Below are 16,972 nucleotides of genomic sequence, written 5' to 3'. Positions count from 1 at the left end.
TTGGGACACCATCATCACAGACATTAGAATCAGATATGTCCTCATACTGTTTCTGAGACTGGTCAGGTCTTACTGTTCCAAAGACTGTGCAAGCAGACAGTTTCTCCCATGGCAGTTATCAAAGACAGGTTTCATACCAGCAGCCTGGCACTACCAGCAGGATTCCCTAGTCATGACCACTGTTACGGCAGCCTTCGAAACCTGGATCACCTCTTTCACAGCACCACTCCCTCCATCACTGCAGCCCCAGCCATCACAGCACCTAGTGTTGCAACCCACGGTGCCACCACTGCTGCAGCAGCCACCACAGACGGCGTACCTCCTGATTCCCCAGGAACAGTCGCCATCCTAATCGCTGTCATTACTGAGACACCCATGGACCTGGATTCACCTATGCCACATCATGATTGGCAAGAGTCGCATTCTGCCTCAAGTTTTTCTTCCGGTTTTTCCAGGGCCCATGGAGCAAATGCTGGAATGCCAGTTGGACATGTCTGCACCCAGCTCCGTTGGGTCTGACCTCATCAACCTGCTGGATGCCTCCACTGTTGCCGTGGCCTCTCACAGCATGCCACCACACTGAGGAATTTTTTTATTTTTTATTTTTATTTATTTATTTTTTTTTTTTTTTTTTTTGTGTGGGGGGGGGGGGGGGGGGGGGGGAGTGGAGGGGAAGGGAAACAGTGGGGTATCACCAATGCCTACATTACAACACCTGCTGCCCAGCAACTGCAGGTCACATTTCACACAGCTTATGGCCAGCCATTCATGGCTCATGCATATCAGCATCCAGCTGGACAGTGCAGATGCGGACCATTCATGTAGCTGCCTCTGTGGTAATGCAGCAACACCCTTGTGGCTTACCCAGAGCAAACAATTGCACGACAGTATTGCACCAACCACGTTGTGCCATGCCATCACAGACTCACTGATGGCAGGCATATCTTTACAACGTCAGGGCTTTATAAGCACACATGGCCCCTCACTCGGCAATATCAAATGCCACATCATTTGGTCACCCTTATCTGGATTACTGCCTATACCTGGAATGGGATGCTACAGGGACTTCTACTACTCAGCACTTAAGTCATCGGGTTGATCCAGTGCCGGCACTAGCTCAGATATTGAAGTGTTGTATTATTCTGTCTTTCTGTCTTAACTTATAGAGGCATAAACCTCATTTGGTGTTCCTTCATTCATATATATATAACAGTCAATGAAATGAAGTCTGCCACTTGCCTTACCTATGACTGAGCCTACATGAGGATTGCATTTCACATCCCTTCAAATTGTAACACAGAGGTATTTGTGTGAGAGACTGATTTGAATTGTGATTCATTGATGTTGTGGTCATAGAATACTAATTCTCTGCATTTTTTGAAGAGTAAAATATTGTATTTCTGTACATTTAAAACATTCTGCCAACCTTTTCACAATTTTGAAGCTAGTGGAGATCTGACTAGGTATTTGTGCACCTTTTTTAAATATAGTGTTTCATTATACATAACTGTCATCTGCAAAAAGCCTGAAGGTACTATTAATACTGTCTGCTCAACACACACATATAAATGAATAGATCCTTAACAACCATATAGGCCAAGCACTGAGCAGCAGCACTAAGTAAAGGCAGAAAATGTTTTAGCTTTCAGATGAAGTCTTTCAGTTCAGATAATAAAACATATACAGGCACTGTTGTCTCTCAGCACTGCTACCTGACAAATTCATTAGCAATTGGGGGTAAAGATGTGTGGCACAGAAATGACAATGCATGAAGTGGAAAGAGAGGTAGTTTTCATACTATGGATACCCCACCTTTCACTGATATTCTCAATTTTCTCTATACATTTTTTCCATAAGTCATCTAACTTGGCCCTGCACATACATTTTTGGTACATCCTAAAACAATCTCTATTAACCTCCGTCCTGCACTAGACTGTTCAATTTTTTTTGTGTTTATTACATGCCAGTCTGCTGCTCAGCCTTTGCCCTCTGCGGTGAGCAGCAGTGCATTATCATACACCAAGTTATAGTTTATATTTCAGAATCTTTCTGGGTTTCATGGTACAGTGTTCAGTCTTCAACAGACTGGCCTCTGAATTGAAATTATATACACAACAATTTTATTTCTCTTTGTATTGTAAGCTATTTAGGTTTACCAAATATATTGTGCTGTACTGATTTCAGCCTACTTAATATATAAGAGAATCTCAAGTATGATACTTATTTAATGGAATCCATGTGCAATGTTTGAAGCAAATTCATGTATTGCCCTCTCAACAGAAAGCAAGATTTCCCTGTTTTTGATTTCCTATGGTTATTTAGTGATTTTATGACAAAACAGCTTTAAAAATTAAGAATACGATGTATGAGTGTGTGTACTATAGAAAACCTTTATTTACAAACCAAGACATAAAACAATAAAATTTTAAAAGCATTCACAGGAGGTGCATACTGCATTCTTAGCCATCAAGATGGGAAATTCTACAAACACCTAAATTTATATTAGAAAGTATACATATTTTTTCCATTTCTATCAAATAATTATCTACAGAACTAACCTGTCTAATGTCAACTCTATTGGCAAACAATAACGTTGGTGCAGCACCCATAGCCTTGCATGTTCGGCCATCAGGGCGCAATATGTAGCCAGTCATGCAGCCACATGTAAATGACCCCATAGTATTATTACATGTTTGACTACAGACAGGATCTGTTTCAAACAGGCACTCATTAATGTCATGACAACTGTGGAAGAAAGAATTCACATTGTTAGCATTGGGAGTATTTTCATTTCTTTAGCTTTGCTATATAGATGTACACTGTCATTACATAACAAAAATGGAAATTCCTGGGTGCAGAAATATGTAAAATAAGGAAAAGGAAACCACTGTCCTATAGCAGACTAGTGTGTGAAGCATAGAAACATGGAACAGAAAACAGCATTCACACTAGCTTTCAAGCTCTTGCTCTTTTTTTAAATAAACGTACACGCATTCACACACACAACCACACATATACCCAAACACATACTCCTGTGGCCATGGTAAGACTGACTATTGAGTATCGATTATTGAAAGCAGTTGCCTGAGCTGATAGAGGATGGGAGGATATAGGGAAGGATGCAAGGAGGTGTAGTGGGACAGATGGCTGCACAGTAAGATGAAAGATACACAGGGAACAGAGCAAAAAAAGATATAGAAAGAGGAAGTAACCCTTCTTACTCGACCCTCCATACTTCTTTCATCTCATTGTGCATCTGTGGAGCCTCTTTCCCACTATACCCTCCTTGTCCCCCCCCTACCCCCTCCCCACCTCCATCAGCTTAGACAATTGCTTTCAATAATCAGTACTCAATAACGAGTTTCACAGTGGCCACAGGAGTGTGAGGTAGGGTGCTGTGAACTGTGTGTGTGTGTGTGTGTGTGTGTGTGTGTGTGTTTACTTTTACTAGAAAAAGAGCGAGAGATATAAAGCTAGTATGAAAACAATTTCTTGTTAGGTGGTTCGATGCTTCACAGATCAATCAACTGCAGGTGAGTGGTTTCCTTTCCATTATTTTACACACTGTCATTACAGGTATGTAAAAAGAGTAACACTCTACAATAATTATAAATGAAAATTTTTTATAAGTAATGACTCAGCTTGTGAACATTATTGGATCATTGTTCTAGTAAGCATTATAGTTTGAAGCAACTTCAGTTGTTGTGTTAACTTAAAAGCATTTTGGCACTATTTGTAGCAGCCAAGAAGTATTAAGTTTGCTGCTAGTCATTTCCATATATCTCTCCATATGCTCCTTAGTATTTGATCAGTCTGCATGCAATGACTCCAGGAGACTGTTGAAGGCAGATGCAATCAGTTGTAGTGTGATACATCAGTAAACTATTAATTATACTGTACGACGAAGGTTGCCAGTAATCAGCCAAATATTTTTGATTGTGCAAGGTGAGCTATTTGATACAAAGGAGGTTAGAGTTTATAACCTTGTGTAGATCAGCTGCAGAAGGACAGATCAAGAAAGTTGTCATGGCCTGCTAAGGAACTCATACTGATATTCACCTGATATGACTTAGGGAAACCATGGAAAATTTAAACCACAATCACTGAACAAGTATTTGAGCCCCACTCTTGCAGAATATAAGTCATCTGTATTTACCACAGAGTCACCTAACTCTGTAATGTACACAGCTTAGCGTAGGTCAAAGTTCTGCCACTATTGAGGATGATGAGAGCAGCAACAATCACGAAGCAAATCGGACAGTTGCCCATCACAATACGAATGTGCATCAACATCTAAATTTTCATGTGCTCTGCTTACGATGAAGCAGAAATTAGTTCATGTATCACTATCATTTTGCCCTTTCACATTCTGTTTCTGGACGCAGTTTTGTGTCACTGTTCCATGTTATGTCACTCAGGATATTAAACTATTAATCAAACATTAATCAGTCTCTCTATACGTTTATTTGGAATAAAAGCGCTGGCAGGTCGATAGACACACAAACAAACACAAACATACACACAAAATTCTAGCTTTCGCAACCAACGGTTGCTTTGTCAGGAAAGAGAGAAGGAGAGGGAAAGACGAAAGGATGTGGGTTTTAAGGGAGAGGGTAAGGAGTCATTCCAATCCCGGGAGCGGAAAGACATACCTTATGGGGAAAAAAGGATGGGTATACACTCGCATACACACACATATCCATCCGCACATACACAGACACAAGCAGACAGTTGTAAAGGCAAAGAGTTTGGGCAGAGATGTCAGTCGAGGCAGAAGTAAAGAGGCAAAGATGTTGTTGAAAGACTGGTGAGGTGTGACTGGCGGCAACTTGAAATTAGCGGAGGTTGAGCCTGGCGGATAACGAGAAGAGAGGATATACTGAAGGGCAAGTTCCCATCTCCGGAGTTCTGACAGGTTGGTGTTAGTGGGAAGTATCCAGATAACCCGGGCAGTGTAACACCGTGCCAAGATGTGCTGGCCGTGCACCAAGGCATGTTTAGCCACAGGGTGATCCTCATTACCAACAAACACTGTCTGCCTGTGTCCATTCATGCGAATGGACAGTTTGTTGCTGGTCATTCCCACATAGAAAGCTTCACAGTGTAGGCAGTTTAGTTGGTAAATCACGTGGGTGCTTTCACATGTGGCTGTGCCTTTGATTGTGTACACCTTCCGGGTTACAGGACTGGAGTAGGTGGTGGTGGGAGGGTGCATGGGACAGGTCTTACACCGGGGGCGGTTACAAGGGTAGGAGCCAGAGGGTAGGGAAGGTGGTTTGGGGATTTCATAGGGATGGACTAAGAGGTTACGAAGGTTAGGTGGACGGAGGAAAGACACTCTTGGTGGAGTGGGGAGGATTTCATGAAGGATGGATCTCATTTCAGGGCAGGATTTGAGGAAGTCATATCCCTGCTGGAGAGCCACATTCAGAGTCTGATCCAGTCCCGGAAAGTATCCTGTCACAAGTGGGGCACTTTTGTGGTTCTTCTGTGGGAGGTTCTGGGTTTGAGGGGATGAGGAAGTGGCTCTGGTTATTTGCTTCTGTACCAGGTCGGGAGGGTAGTTGCGGGATGCGAAAGCTGTTTTCAGATTGTTGGTGTAATGGTTCAGGGATTCCAGACTGGAGCAGATTTGTTTGCCACGAAGACCTAGGCTGTAGGGAAGGGACCGTTTGATGTGGAATGGGTGGCAGCTGTCATAATGGAGGTACTGTTGCTTGTTGGTGGGTTTGATGTGGACGGACGTGTGAAGCTGGCCATTGGACAGATGGAGGTCAACGTCAAGGAAAGTGGCATGGGATTTGGAGTAGGACCAGGTGAATCTGATGGAACCAAAGGAGTTGAGGTTGGAGAGGAAATTCTGGAGTTCATCTTCACTGTGAGTCCAGATCGTGAAGATGTCATCAATAAATCTGTACCAAACTTTGGGTTGGCAGGCCTGGGTGACCAAGAAGGCTTCCTCTAAGCGACCCATGAATAGGTTGGCGTACGAGGGGCCCATCCTGGTACCCATGGCTGTTCCCTTTAATTGTTGGTATGTCTGGCCTTCAAAAGTGAAGAAGTTGTGGGTCAGGATGAAGCTGGCTAAGGTAATGAGGAAAGAGGTTTTAGGTAGGGTGGCAGGTGATCGGCGTGAAAGGAAGTGCTCCATCGCAGCGAGGCCCTAGACGTGCAGAATATTTGTGTATAAAGAAGTGGCATCAATGGTTACAAGGATAGTTTCCGGGGGTAACAGACTGGGTAAGGATTCCAGGCGTTCGAGAAAGTGGTTGGTGTCTTTGATGAAGGATGGGAGACTGCATGTAATGGGTTGAAGGTGTTGATCTACGTAGGCAGAAATACGTTCTGTGGGGGCTTGGTAACCAGCTACAATGTCAGGACCACTCCCGTATTTTATTTTCCCAGGCTTGTCTGACACTTGGCATTACCCCCAAAGGCCTCACAGTTCCCATCTCTGGCTGCAACCCTTTTTTCCATCAGTCCCTATACCAGTTCCAAACTGAACAATCCATTGCCCTCACCCACCTAATCCTTCACCTACACATCAACTCAGCCAATGAACGCACCCGTCAACTCCTATCCTTAATAAAAGTCCTCAATCTTTCCTCTCCCACATCCACACCAGGTATTCAGAGCATCCTCCTACAGGCCAACCACAAATTAGAACAGCATGCCACCCTCCACCTTAAAAAACTATCCAATCTCCTGGTTTCCCACCTCCGGAAAGGCAACTCACTCACCCTTCACAACCTTTCCAGCAAACCTCAACCTCCTCTCACTGCACACAGACCCAGTCTCTCCCATCTACTCAATCTCCCACTTCCAGCTCCACTCCCTCCAAAACCTCAAAATTCCAATCTGGAACCACAACACCCTAATTCAGTAGTTAACCTTTCCTCCAAACCTCTCTCCCAATCCGAAACCTCTGTCCTATACAAAGGCCTCACCTTCAGCCCCACTCCCAGATTCAACCCAACAGCCCTCGTCAAAGATTTGCTGTCCTACACTCGTACTCTCTGCTGGAAATATCACTTTGCCACGAAGAAAAATGATCCTAACCCTACTCCTAATGATCCAGCTCCCCAAGACACTATCCAGATTGAACCCTGCCTGGAACAGTTCCATCCTCCGTCACAGCGGGACCCACCTCCTCTTCCTCAAAATCACCCTCTCCAAACCCTCCAGGAATTTCTGACTTCCAGCCTTGCCTCTCAATCCTTCTTAAAAAACCTTAATCCTACTCCCAACATCACCACTGCTGAAGCCCAAGCTATCTGTGATCTGAAGGCTGACCGCTCCATCGTCATTCTTCCGATGGACAAGGGTTCCACCGTGGTACTTGATCGTCGGAAGTATGTGGCCGACGGACTGCGTCAGCTTTCAGACAACACCACATACGAAGTTTGCCAAGGTAATCCCATTCCTGAGGTCCAGGCACAGCTTCAAGGAATCCTCAGAACCTTAGGCCCCCTACAAAACCTTTCACCTGACTCCATCAACCTCCTGACCCCACCAACACCCCGTAAAAATGTAATAGGAAAGAGATGTCATGCAATTAAAACTCACCATAGCAGAAGGAAGAGCTGGTGCACCAGTAGGTACTTGTTTACAACAATCATGCTGATTGGGGTGGTCCTGCAGTGCCCTCACCAACCATAAACACAAAAATAGTGTAGTAAGGCTATGGAATAGGAACTGCATGAATTGAGTGCCGGCCAGGTGATGGTGCTGGAGCAGTGGGAATTTCAATTAAGTGTAGGGGTATGGGGAGGGAAGGGGAGGAGGGGGGTGGGGAGGAGGGAAAAGGGGAGAAAGTTAAATATATGGGAACCTTATGTATTAATGTGGAAGAACAGGCAACGGGGAGTGTGGGCAGAGGTAAATGGGAAGTGGTGTGATGTGAACTTCATGTAAGATACAGGTAATGTTATAATAACAGAAATCAAACATGGAAAATCCAGGATGAAATGTAACAATATTATGAGAAGGAAAGTTGCTACTGCGGATTCAGTTCTCTGGGACTGCAGACGTGTGTGCAAGTTGTGTTTGCGTGAGTGTGCGTGGATGTGTGTATGTGTGTCTACTGCTGACAAAGGCCTTAATGGCTGAAAGCTATAATTATGTGAATCTTTTTGTTGTGCCTATCGTGATTCAGCATCTCTGCTATATGGTGAGTAGCAACTTTCCTTCTCTGGTATTGTTACATTCCATCCTGGATTTTCGATTGTTTGATTTCCTTCTCATAATATTGTTATAATGACAGAAAGGGATATTTGTCATATTGTTACAGGAAAATTTTGACCTGGGATGAATGGAAAGAAAGGTGTTATAAGCATTCATAGGAAAGACAGGAGGGGAGGAATTGGTTTTAACAAGGAAGCAGGATAAGAGGGCAGATAGTTGGGTGGGTGGTAGAGATGGAGGGGGAGGAAGGAACATTTCATTCATCTTTCATCCAAAATGGAATTTTCATGCCCTTCCCTCCCATTCTACCACCCCTTTCTCCCCCCCCCCCCCCCCTTATCCTATTTCCGTATTAAAACCAATTTCCTCCCTCCCCCATACCCCTTCCTACCTTTTCTACCAATACTTTTTGGCATATTTCTTTCCAGTCTTTTCCTCTAACAGTATGACAAATTTCCCTTCCTGTTATTATTATATTACCCTCTGTTTTACATGAACCTCACATCACACCATTTTCCCTTTACCTCTGCCCCCTCCTTCCCTTTGCCCATTCTTCCATATTAGATATATGGAGTTTCCATTGTTTGATATTTGAGGTTCCCATTTTCCCTTTACCTCCTCCTACCCCTTTCCTCCCCTTCCCTCCTCATTCCCCTGTACCTTATTTAATTCCCGATCCAGAACCATCACCTGGCTGGCCCTCAACTGACACAGTTCGTATTCTGTAAACTTGCTACACCATTTCTATGTTTATGGTTGGTGAGGGCATTGCAGTTCCACGCCATTCAGTTTGTTCACTGTAAACATGTATCAACCGCTGCACCTGACTCTTCCTTCTGCTATGGCGAGTTTTAATTACATGACATCGCTTTCTTAATTACCTTTATATTTTATCCGTCACTCCTCCACCCCCTCCCAACTTGTTATGTTCAATGTTTTCACTATTTATCTTCTTACCTTTTTTATGGTTCCCCTGCATTAACTTGTAGTTCCTGACAAGCGTGTTTTTTACCACCATTTTACATTACAACCGGGGCCCCATATTTAATGTATTCAACATTAAACCAAGAAGTTTTTAAAGTGTTCTAAATTTACTCATCTTTTAGTGATATTAGATCTGCTGATCACTAGTTTCATGTGTTTGAGCTGTAATTATTTTCTTGTTGTTTCACCCTGATGGTGCGCTAACTGAGTGAAATGTGTAATTGGAATTAATAAAATAGTTACATAATAGCAACAGAGAATATTCACTCATCTGAATCATTATCTACTATTGCTGCAGCTGCCATAATGGAATGGAATGGAATACACAGTCTCATGGAAGTTCCTATGATACACACCAGAGCATTTATATTTATACAGTGAATAGCAATGACATTATAACACTCCTTTTCCCAAATAAAGATGTCATTTCATCTACTAGAAAGTTCTCCAATGAATTACAAAGGTTGTCTGTTATTCCATTTTGTTCAACAGAAAACAATGAAGAACTGTACTTAATGCCCACTGAAAGTCAACAAACATGGCATCAACCTGGACACTGCTATCTACTGCATCCTGAATGTCTGGATGTTAAAAATGAACAGACTGAACCAAGACTAACATGAGTGCTATTTGTAGAAACCATACTGACTCTTACAGAACCAATGTTTTGGTCTCCAAGGAGGTCATAATAAATGAGTATTTAACACAGTAAATTCCACAATTTTACAATAGACTGATGTCAGTGATTAAGGTCTATATTTATGCTCATCTGCACAATGATCTGTCTAGAAAATGGGAATAACCCACTTGTCTCCCCAACTGCTTGCAATACGTTAGTGCTCCAGTAACCTACAATAAACAGCTGCTAGTAGGTGAATGATTTTCTTGCATAATCTATATAGAATCATTCCGGTATTGCTTTATTCTAGTCATTTTTTGTCAAAAGTTAATTATTTTTCTATGTCTTTAATAATGTTGTAGTAATTACTCTTTGCTCAGTCAGTTGTTTCTAATCCAAGAATGTCTTACATGGATAAGTTTTATTGAAGTGCACTTCTTTAAACACTGCCAAATAATTAATTATCATCAAAACCAGAATTTGTCAAGACTTTTCCTCTGTTGAGCACCTAAGTTGTTTTTCTATTAAATGCTATATTATCTCAGTGTCTGTAATTTTGATATTTGTGAGGCAATTTTGGAAGAACATTTCTGTTGTATTTTAGTCTTTCATTTTGGTGCTAGCTCCTTGCTGTTGTATTTTTCATTGCCAATTATCAGTAGCAATAATCTACTAGCAACAGCCTGTTGTGTACATCCCTTGAATATTTCCAAGATAGCAATGTGCAATCCCATTGCTATTGTGCCTTCTGAAGCACAATGATTTGAGGTGGCATGTTATACATCTCAAAGGGTTGAGTTTCACTTGTCTTAAAAATAATGTAATCTACTCTTTATATTGTATTAAGAGTAAGTTTAATATTCAAAAATTGTAAGTCTAAATGCACACTTTACTAATGTACAATACAAATTAATTGCTCATATAAACAACTGAGAATTGTTCAACAACAATGTTGTCTAGTAGTGCTCCACATGTCTTTTAAAAAGTAGATACCTGTAGTGATCACTGCTGAGAGCGTAGCCCGTGCGACAGGCACACCCTTTGCTTCCATCTGCATTGGTAACACAGAGGTGTTCACATCTTGAACGTAGTTCACATTCTCTTCGCTGTGGGCAGTTTTCTTCATCTGGCAGAAACATATGAAGACAGGGTATCTTGATAACAACTATTTGTCAAGTCTTCCTACAGCAAAACTTTACAGTTTTCATTTCAAACTAACACATTACAGAAAAATGAAATGAGCATAGATATAAGAGATAAGGTATGAATGTAGGAAACATACGGTAATATAAGAGGATACATCACTTTTAGTGCTGAAATACAAGCTTAAATTGTAGACTGTTCTGTCATGTTAGACAGTATTCATGATACTAGCATAGATAGTTAAAACATATAACATCCTGATGGTACAGATATGATTCTGTAGTAAAAGGTGACTGCTGACACCCTGATGGTACAGATATGATTCTGTAGTAAAAGGTGACTGCTGACACTGAAAATAGACTGTAGAATCATTCAAGTATTGAAAATATTATAAATTCTGCACCTAAGGTGCTTGCCATGGTGTCAACGGCTCAAGCACACAGTACGAGTCTGCACATCTGCTTTGACATGTGACATCGTGTGTGACGTTATGAGTTTACATTACAAAGAATTTAAGCAGTCTGTTATTAAATATTATCTGTGGTTTTTTTAGTTAACGAGGAAGTCTACGATGTTTGTAAACTATGCCATTTATTCCAAATATGTAGTGCTGTACAAAAGTGTGATTAGTGTGAAACCTGAGAGCATAGTTTAAGCAAGTACCAATTATGTTTACATTTTTATTTATTACCAGTATGAGTGTGTTCTTCTGTATTTGGCATGGTTTGCAAGGGTAAGGCTTAGAAGCAACTTAAGACCATAATTTAAATTATTGCATGTAAAGTGTTATTAGTGATTATGATTATACCGTTGTTCTTAACAATTATTTGGCTGCTTTTGTAATGTGGCACATTTGTTGAGGTGAGGTTAGGCAGGAAACTAAGTGCAGAGCTCATTTGGTCATGAGTGAAACAGGAAGTAATGTTATTTATAGTTTTTGTTCGTACAAATATTTGGCTGTTTTTGTGTGTGTGTGTGTGTGTGTGTGTGTGTGTGTGTGTGTGTGTGTGTGCGCGCGCGCGGGTGCATGGTTGTCCATGCATGTGTGTGGAAGTGCAGTGTATAAGAAATAGATTGTTCTTTTTGTGGCAGTGCTCTTACTGGTGGTTCACTCCTGTGGTGGGTGTTCGTTTTTGGGATGTGGTTTGTAGTAATGGTTCAGTTGAGTGGGATAAAGTATTTGGTATTTATTGGCTATTTATTTGTTTTTGGTTTTTTACTTGTTACTTTTCATTTGTACGGCAATTACAGTTTATTCTGGAGGGATTCGTATTTTTTTTTTTTTTTTGGTGTGTGTTTGGTTTGCATGTCTCGGTTTCAGTGAAATATTCGATTCCATTAGTGTGTCATTTGCATTTTTTTGTTTAGTTTATTTTGTAGTAATCTGAGTGTGCCATTTCCTGATTATGTGGTGGCTTTTTGGGAAAGTGTCTGGTATTGCTGTCTTAGTTTGAGTTACATATGTCTGTGACACACTGTGATTTCACTTGCATATATACATTGCTTTATTCCAGAGGAATTTGTGTGTGTTATTTTTCAATTATGTCATTGTTTTGTGTTGGGGCGTGTCCAGTATCTCTTTCTTCCTTTGAGCCATATAGTTCATCCAAATGGTTAAACTCCAATTTTGTGTTTTCTGTACTTTTTCATTCAGTTTATTCTAGAGGAATCCATTATGTGATTCTCTAAGTCTGTTGTTGCTTTGGAATGATGTTAGCTTTACTGACGTTTTTTAGTTTTTCCTGTCCACAACCCCCTAATTTTCATAGTTTTTACGTTAATTTCATTAGCTGACTGAAATATTTTGTGTGTTTTCTACATTTCTTCTCAACCTTAACTGTCTATTTTGTTGTCACGATCATGAAGGCTGTAATGGGCCTCTTAATAAATGTTATCTGTGGTTGTCTTAGAAACTCATGTAAACTTTGTTGCCTACTTGAAATATTACATCATGGGTCAAAGTAGAGGGTTGAAATCGGACCTTGTTCTATACCAGTGTCAATTAAACTTCACACTGTTTCAAAGGAGAATCTGCTTCTCATCTTCAGGTTATGCTGACAATTGTTTGAAGCCCCTTGTGATGCCTCCAAGTGCAATGCTTCAGACGTATCAGCAACATTTATTGTCTTGGTAATGCCTTACAGAACACTGAAATGCCTGTTAAATAACATACAATAAACCAAGAAAAATTGATTAAATAAGAAATTTATTTTTGATTATTGGTATTTAATGCCTTATAAACAATAAGCAAATCAAGGAAACTGATACTTGAAAATGTCTGTGAATAGTAATTTGTTTGATTTTACAGAGTAAATCATTCTGATCTTACACTGCAGTAATTCTGGGAATTTGTGGTAATTTTACATCTGAATATGCAGATCAGAGTTTGAATCTTCTAAATACCATTTTTGTTGTACTTCCTCTTCCTGTATAAGATCCCTTTCCAAGTATTAGCAGAAAATGGAAGTCTTTGGAATAATTATATGGCAATCTGTAGAATAGTAGTGGGTACATCACTCCTGTTTAGTATTAAGCTCAAGTTTGAAATTCTGAGTTAAATTTGTAGCACTTCTGACCACTCAATGAGAAGTGAAAAACATGAAGACCCCTTCTATTGTTATACTCTATTTGTTTCTATTAGCAATACTTATTCCAACACTTGGATCATATTTAATATAATGAACATGTTTTTAAGTCTGCTTTAGTTTTATCTCAATTACTTGCTACTGGAAGCCACAGCAGCACCAACTCAAAATTCAGTCCTAGCTCATGACAGAGCATGGTAGGGTTACATTACTTGTTCTTATACTACTCCTGATGCCAATATTAATTCTTCCCCTCCTCTTATTTCCACATATTATGAAATAACCAATTTGTTATTCAAGCAGTATTTAAATAAAATTTATTATCACAGGAAAGTTTTCAAACTACTGATGATAGTAGGAAATTTGTTTCTTATCTAAACATCTTCTTGACATGTGAACATAAATTTTCAGTGTTGCTGGCAGTTGATTGTTTCTAGATTGTTTTACCTCATTTAAAAGTCTTCGTTCTCCATGGTTCAATAAATGTTTTTCTTTTTCCAAAAACTCTATGTTTCAAAAGTTATTTGTACGGAATCCAAAATTTTCATGTTCTAGAATGTTTTATTTTTACAAAGTGGTTATTTCCCAAATTCAGTACCATAGTTTTGTAACTCTGATTCTTCTGTTTATGAAAATATATACTTTCACTTAAATACCCTCTTACTTTGTTACAATACAATATTCTGAAAAGAATAGTTGCTACTTAACATATAGCAGAGATGCTTAGTCACAGATGGGCACAACAAAAAGACTGTCAGAAAATGAATTTCAGCCAGCAAGCCGTCATCAGAGGTAGAACACACACACACACACACACACACACACACACACACACACGCACACACACACGATTGTAGGGCCAAAAGCTCATTCTCTGACAGTCTTTTTGTTGTGCCCATCTGCGACTCAACATCCGCTATATGGTGAGTAACAACTATTCTTTTCATAATGTTCTTACATTCCATACTGGATTTACCATTGTTGAATTCTGCCTCTTAGTTTGTTAATTAGTCCAATTAGAAAATTTCACTTTCTAAAAATATCTTGGCGAACTTTGGGGATCCCTGTGCACATAAAACCGCTTTTCCATAAAACAGCACCTACAATTCTGTCATTTGTTGGTTATACAGCTGCTAGTTAAATAAACTTGCTTCTTTGTCTGTTGCATGTGTCCTTCAATTTTGCTGTCTTTTATGTTAATGAATAAAACATAATAGTCAGTACTTTGTTGATTTATATTTTTATGCAGTACTTACGACTACAAATAGGCATTGTGCATGAAGATTTTGTCAGTCAGTGCCCGAGAGTGAAACCTAAAACTTCATGTAGATTTCAAAGTCGGAAACTAGCATTCACTATGCAATAAATCTTAGGTTTTACCATGTGTTACAATGTTGATTATCTGTGTTACCACTTGAAAAACTTTGTTAAGGCACTCATAGATTCATTACGTGAATTCCAAACCAGCAATATCATAACTTGTAAAAATACTTATCACAAGCTGATCATCATTGATTTATAGCAATAAATGCAATGAACAAAATAGATGAACTTGACTGTGTTGTGCTATTGTCTCATTATTCACTTGAATGAACCTAAAATTAAGCGAGAAGGTTTTTGACACCAGTGAGAACCACAAGGCAATGTAAAAGGTCAGTAACATTACAGGCTAATTGATCACCTGTCTAGTACCTGGATTACTGGTGAAAACATATTTTATACTATTCCCTGAAAGTTCACAACTTATCACCTGGATTACTGGTGAAAACATATGTTATACTATTTCCTGAAAGGTCACAACTTATCTTAAGTTAAACTTGCATGATCTTTTATAAATCTAATAAAAAAGCCTCTGATTTGTATCTCACTTAATATAAGACTATTTTCATACTTCAGTTCAGCACTAAATATAACATAATAATGTTGTTATACCTACTGCTATGCTAAGCTTGTTAATCATTCCTTTCCATTCAACAAACATTTATCTTGCCTAAGCTCTTTCAATTACAGTAACAATAAATAAGTACTGAACATTAAACTGACACAAGTAACTAATTAAGAACGTTTCCAAACAATTATAATGCAAATCATACATTATTTAACCAGAAATGAGTAATCAGTTTGCACATGATTATAAGTATACCTTCTCCTTTAGGACAATCTCTCTTGCCATCACACATATGCTTACGGTTGATACAAGTAACAGAACTTCTTGAGGATGATGTATCATTGGCAGAAGTGATGTTCTCACAGCGAAACTGGTTCTCTTCACATGTAATTTCACATAAAGCTTCATCTTCTCCTTTAGAACAATCAGGCACTCCATCACAGACCCAGGTTTTCTAAAGAAACAGACAATTCAGATATTAGAGTGAGAAGTCAAAGATGCACTTTGTCAAAGGTCACATGTGTGACAACAGTATTATTAACCTGAATACAATAAAAACTTCTCAAAAAATTTATAACCAAATCTGTAAACACTTTTCTGTACATTATTGAAAGAATAATATGTTCTTCTTTCTGTGGCTAAATGGAACGAAGCAAAATATTTATGAAGATTATTAATCCAGACTTATAGATTAGCTGTCATTGGGTTATATGTTGCCTGTCTCAATCTCACTCACACTGCCTGTGATTCACTGACAGACAAATTGTTTGAGATTTTTGAGTATGTCAATTACTAACTTCCTTTTTTTTAGGCTGGGGGATGTGGTTGTGATTAAATGTAATCAAATGTGAATTTAATAACAAAAGTGGTACTTTAACATTAGAACACTAAATGTCTTTCTTCTAAAAATATATAAAATGTACACCAAACATGCACGTGTTTTGAATCAGCTGTCAGTCTATATCATTTTAGCATCTTTCCACAGCCTCAACTGTATTTCTTCTCCTTTCTGTCATACTGAGATGTACTACAGCAAAATGAAGCTTAGTTTATTAGCATTCAACATAATTTGGCTTCAGTCTGTTAAGTCTGAAGAGCATTAGGCAATGACAAAACAGAACATTGGCACAAAGAGAGAGCTACTTATACGCCTTACTATGGCATACATTGATGGCAGCATCCCAATAGTAAAAGAATGTAAATAGAAATGTCTTGAAAATTTGAAATAACTGACTCCATTTCTGCTGCAATGAATTAAGATCGGTGAGATGTGACACCTCCTCCCTCCCAGCCTCCCCCCACCCCCTGCCCAAAGCCCACCCTTCTTTCTCTCTTCCTCCCTAATTTAACCAGTTTTTGATTATGCGAGACAGAGAAACTTCCCGGTAAGCACTGTTGGAAGCACCAGCACCAAACAACTTGTTATTAATAATGCCTATTGATGTGTAAACTGCCAGCATACTAATGCAGGAAGTGTCTCCAAGTTTTCCTCAATACTTTATCTATTAACTTGCTTCCTGATTTCTATCAGATTGTGGACACTGCAGTGTTATGTATCATTCCATATGA

The 16,972-nt window shown here is 39.5% G+C and overlaps 1 protein-coding gene across 1 annotated transcript in view; it reads right to left on the bottom strand.

Annotated features, from left to right (window-relative positions):
• The window catches only part of LOC124789608 (low-density lipoprotein receptor-related protein 4), a 618,985-nt gene that overhangs the window by 230,536 nt on the left and 371,477 nt on the right, over positions 1-16,972 (bottom strand). Inside the window, exons 7-9 of the mRNA XM_047257023.1 lie at positions 15,659-15,857; positions 10,781-10,913; positions 2,559-2,745 (exon numbers count right to left, since the gene is read on the bottom strand). Coding sequence (XP_047112979.1) covers positions 2,559-2,745; positions 10,781-10,913; positions 15,659-15,857 — 519 coding nt within the window. The remainder of the gene's footprint in view (positions 1-2,558; positions 2,746-10,780; positions 10,914-15,658; positions 15,858-16,972) is intronic.

The sequence above is a fragment of the Schistocerca piceifrons genome, chromosome 3 (assembly GCF_021461385.2).
Source record: "Schistocerca piceifrons isolate TAMUIC-IGC-003096 chromosome 3, iqSchPice1.1, whole genome shotgun sequence".
Lineage (NCBI taxonomy): Eukaryota > Metazoa > Arthropoda > Insecta > Orthoptera > Acrididae > Schistocerca > Schistocerca piceifrons.
Note: the sequence above shows the minus strand (reverse complement) of the source record. Positions and strands in the feature narration are given on the sequence as shown.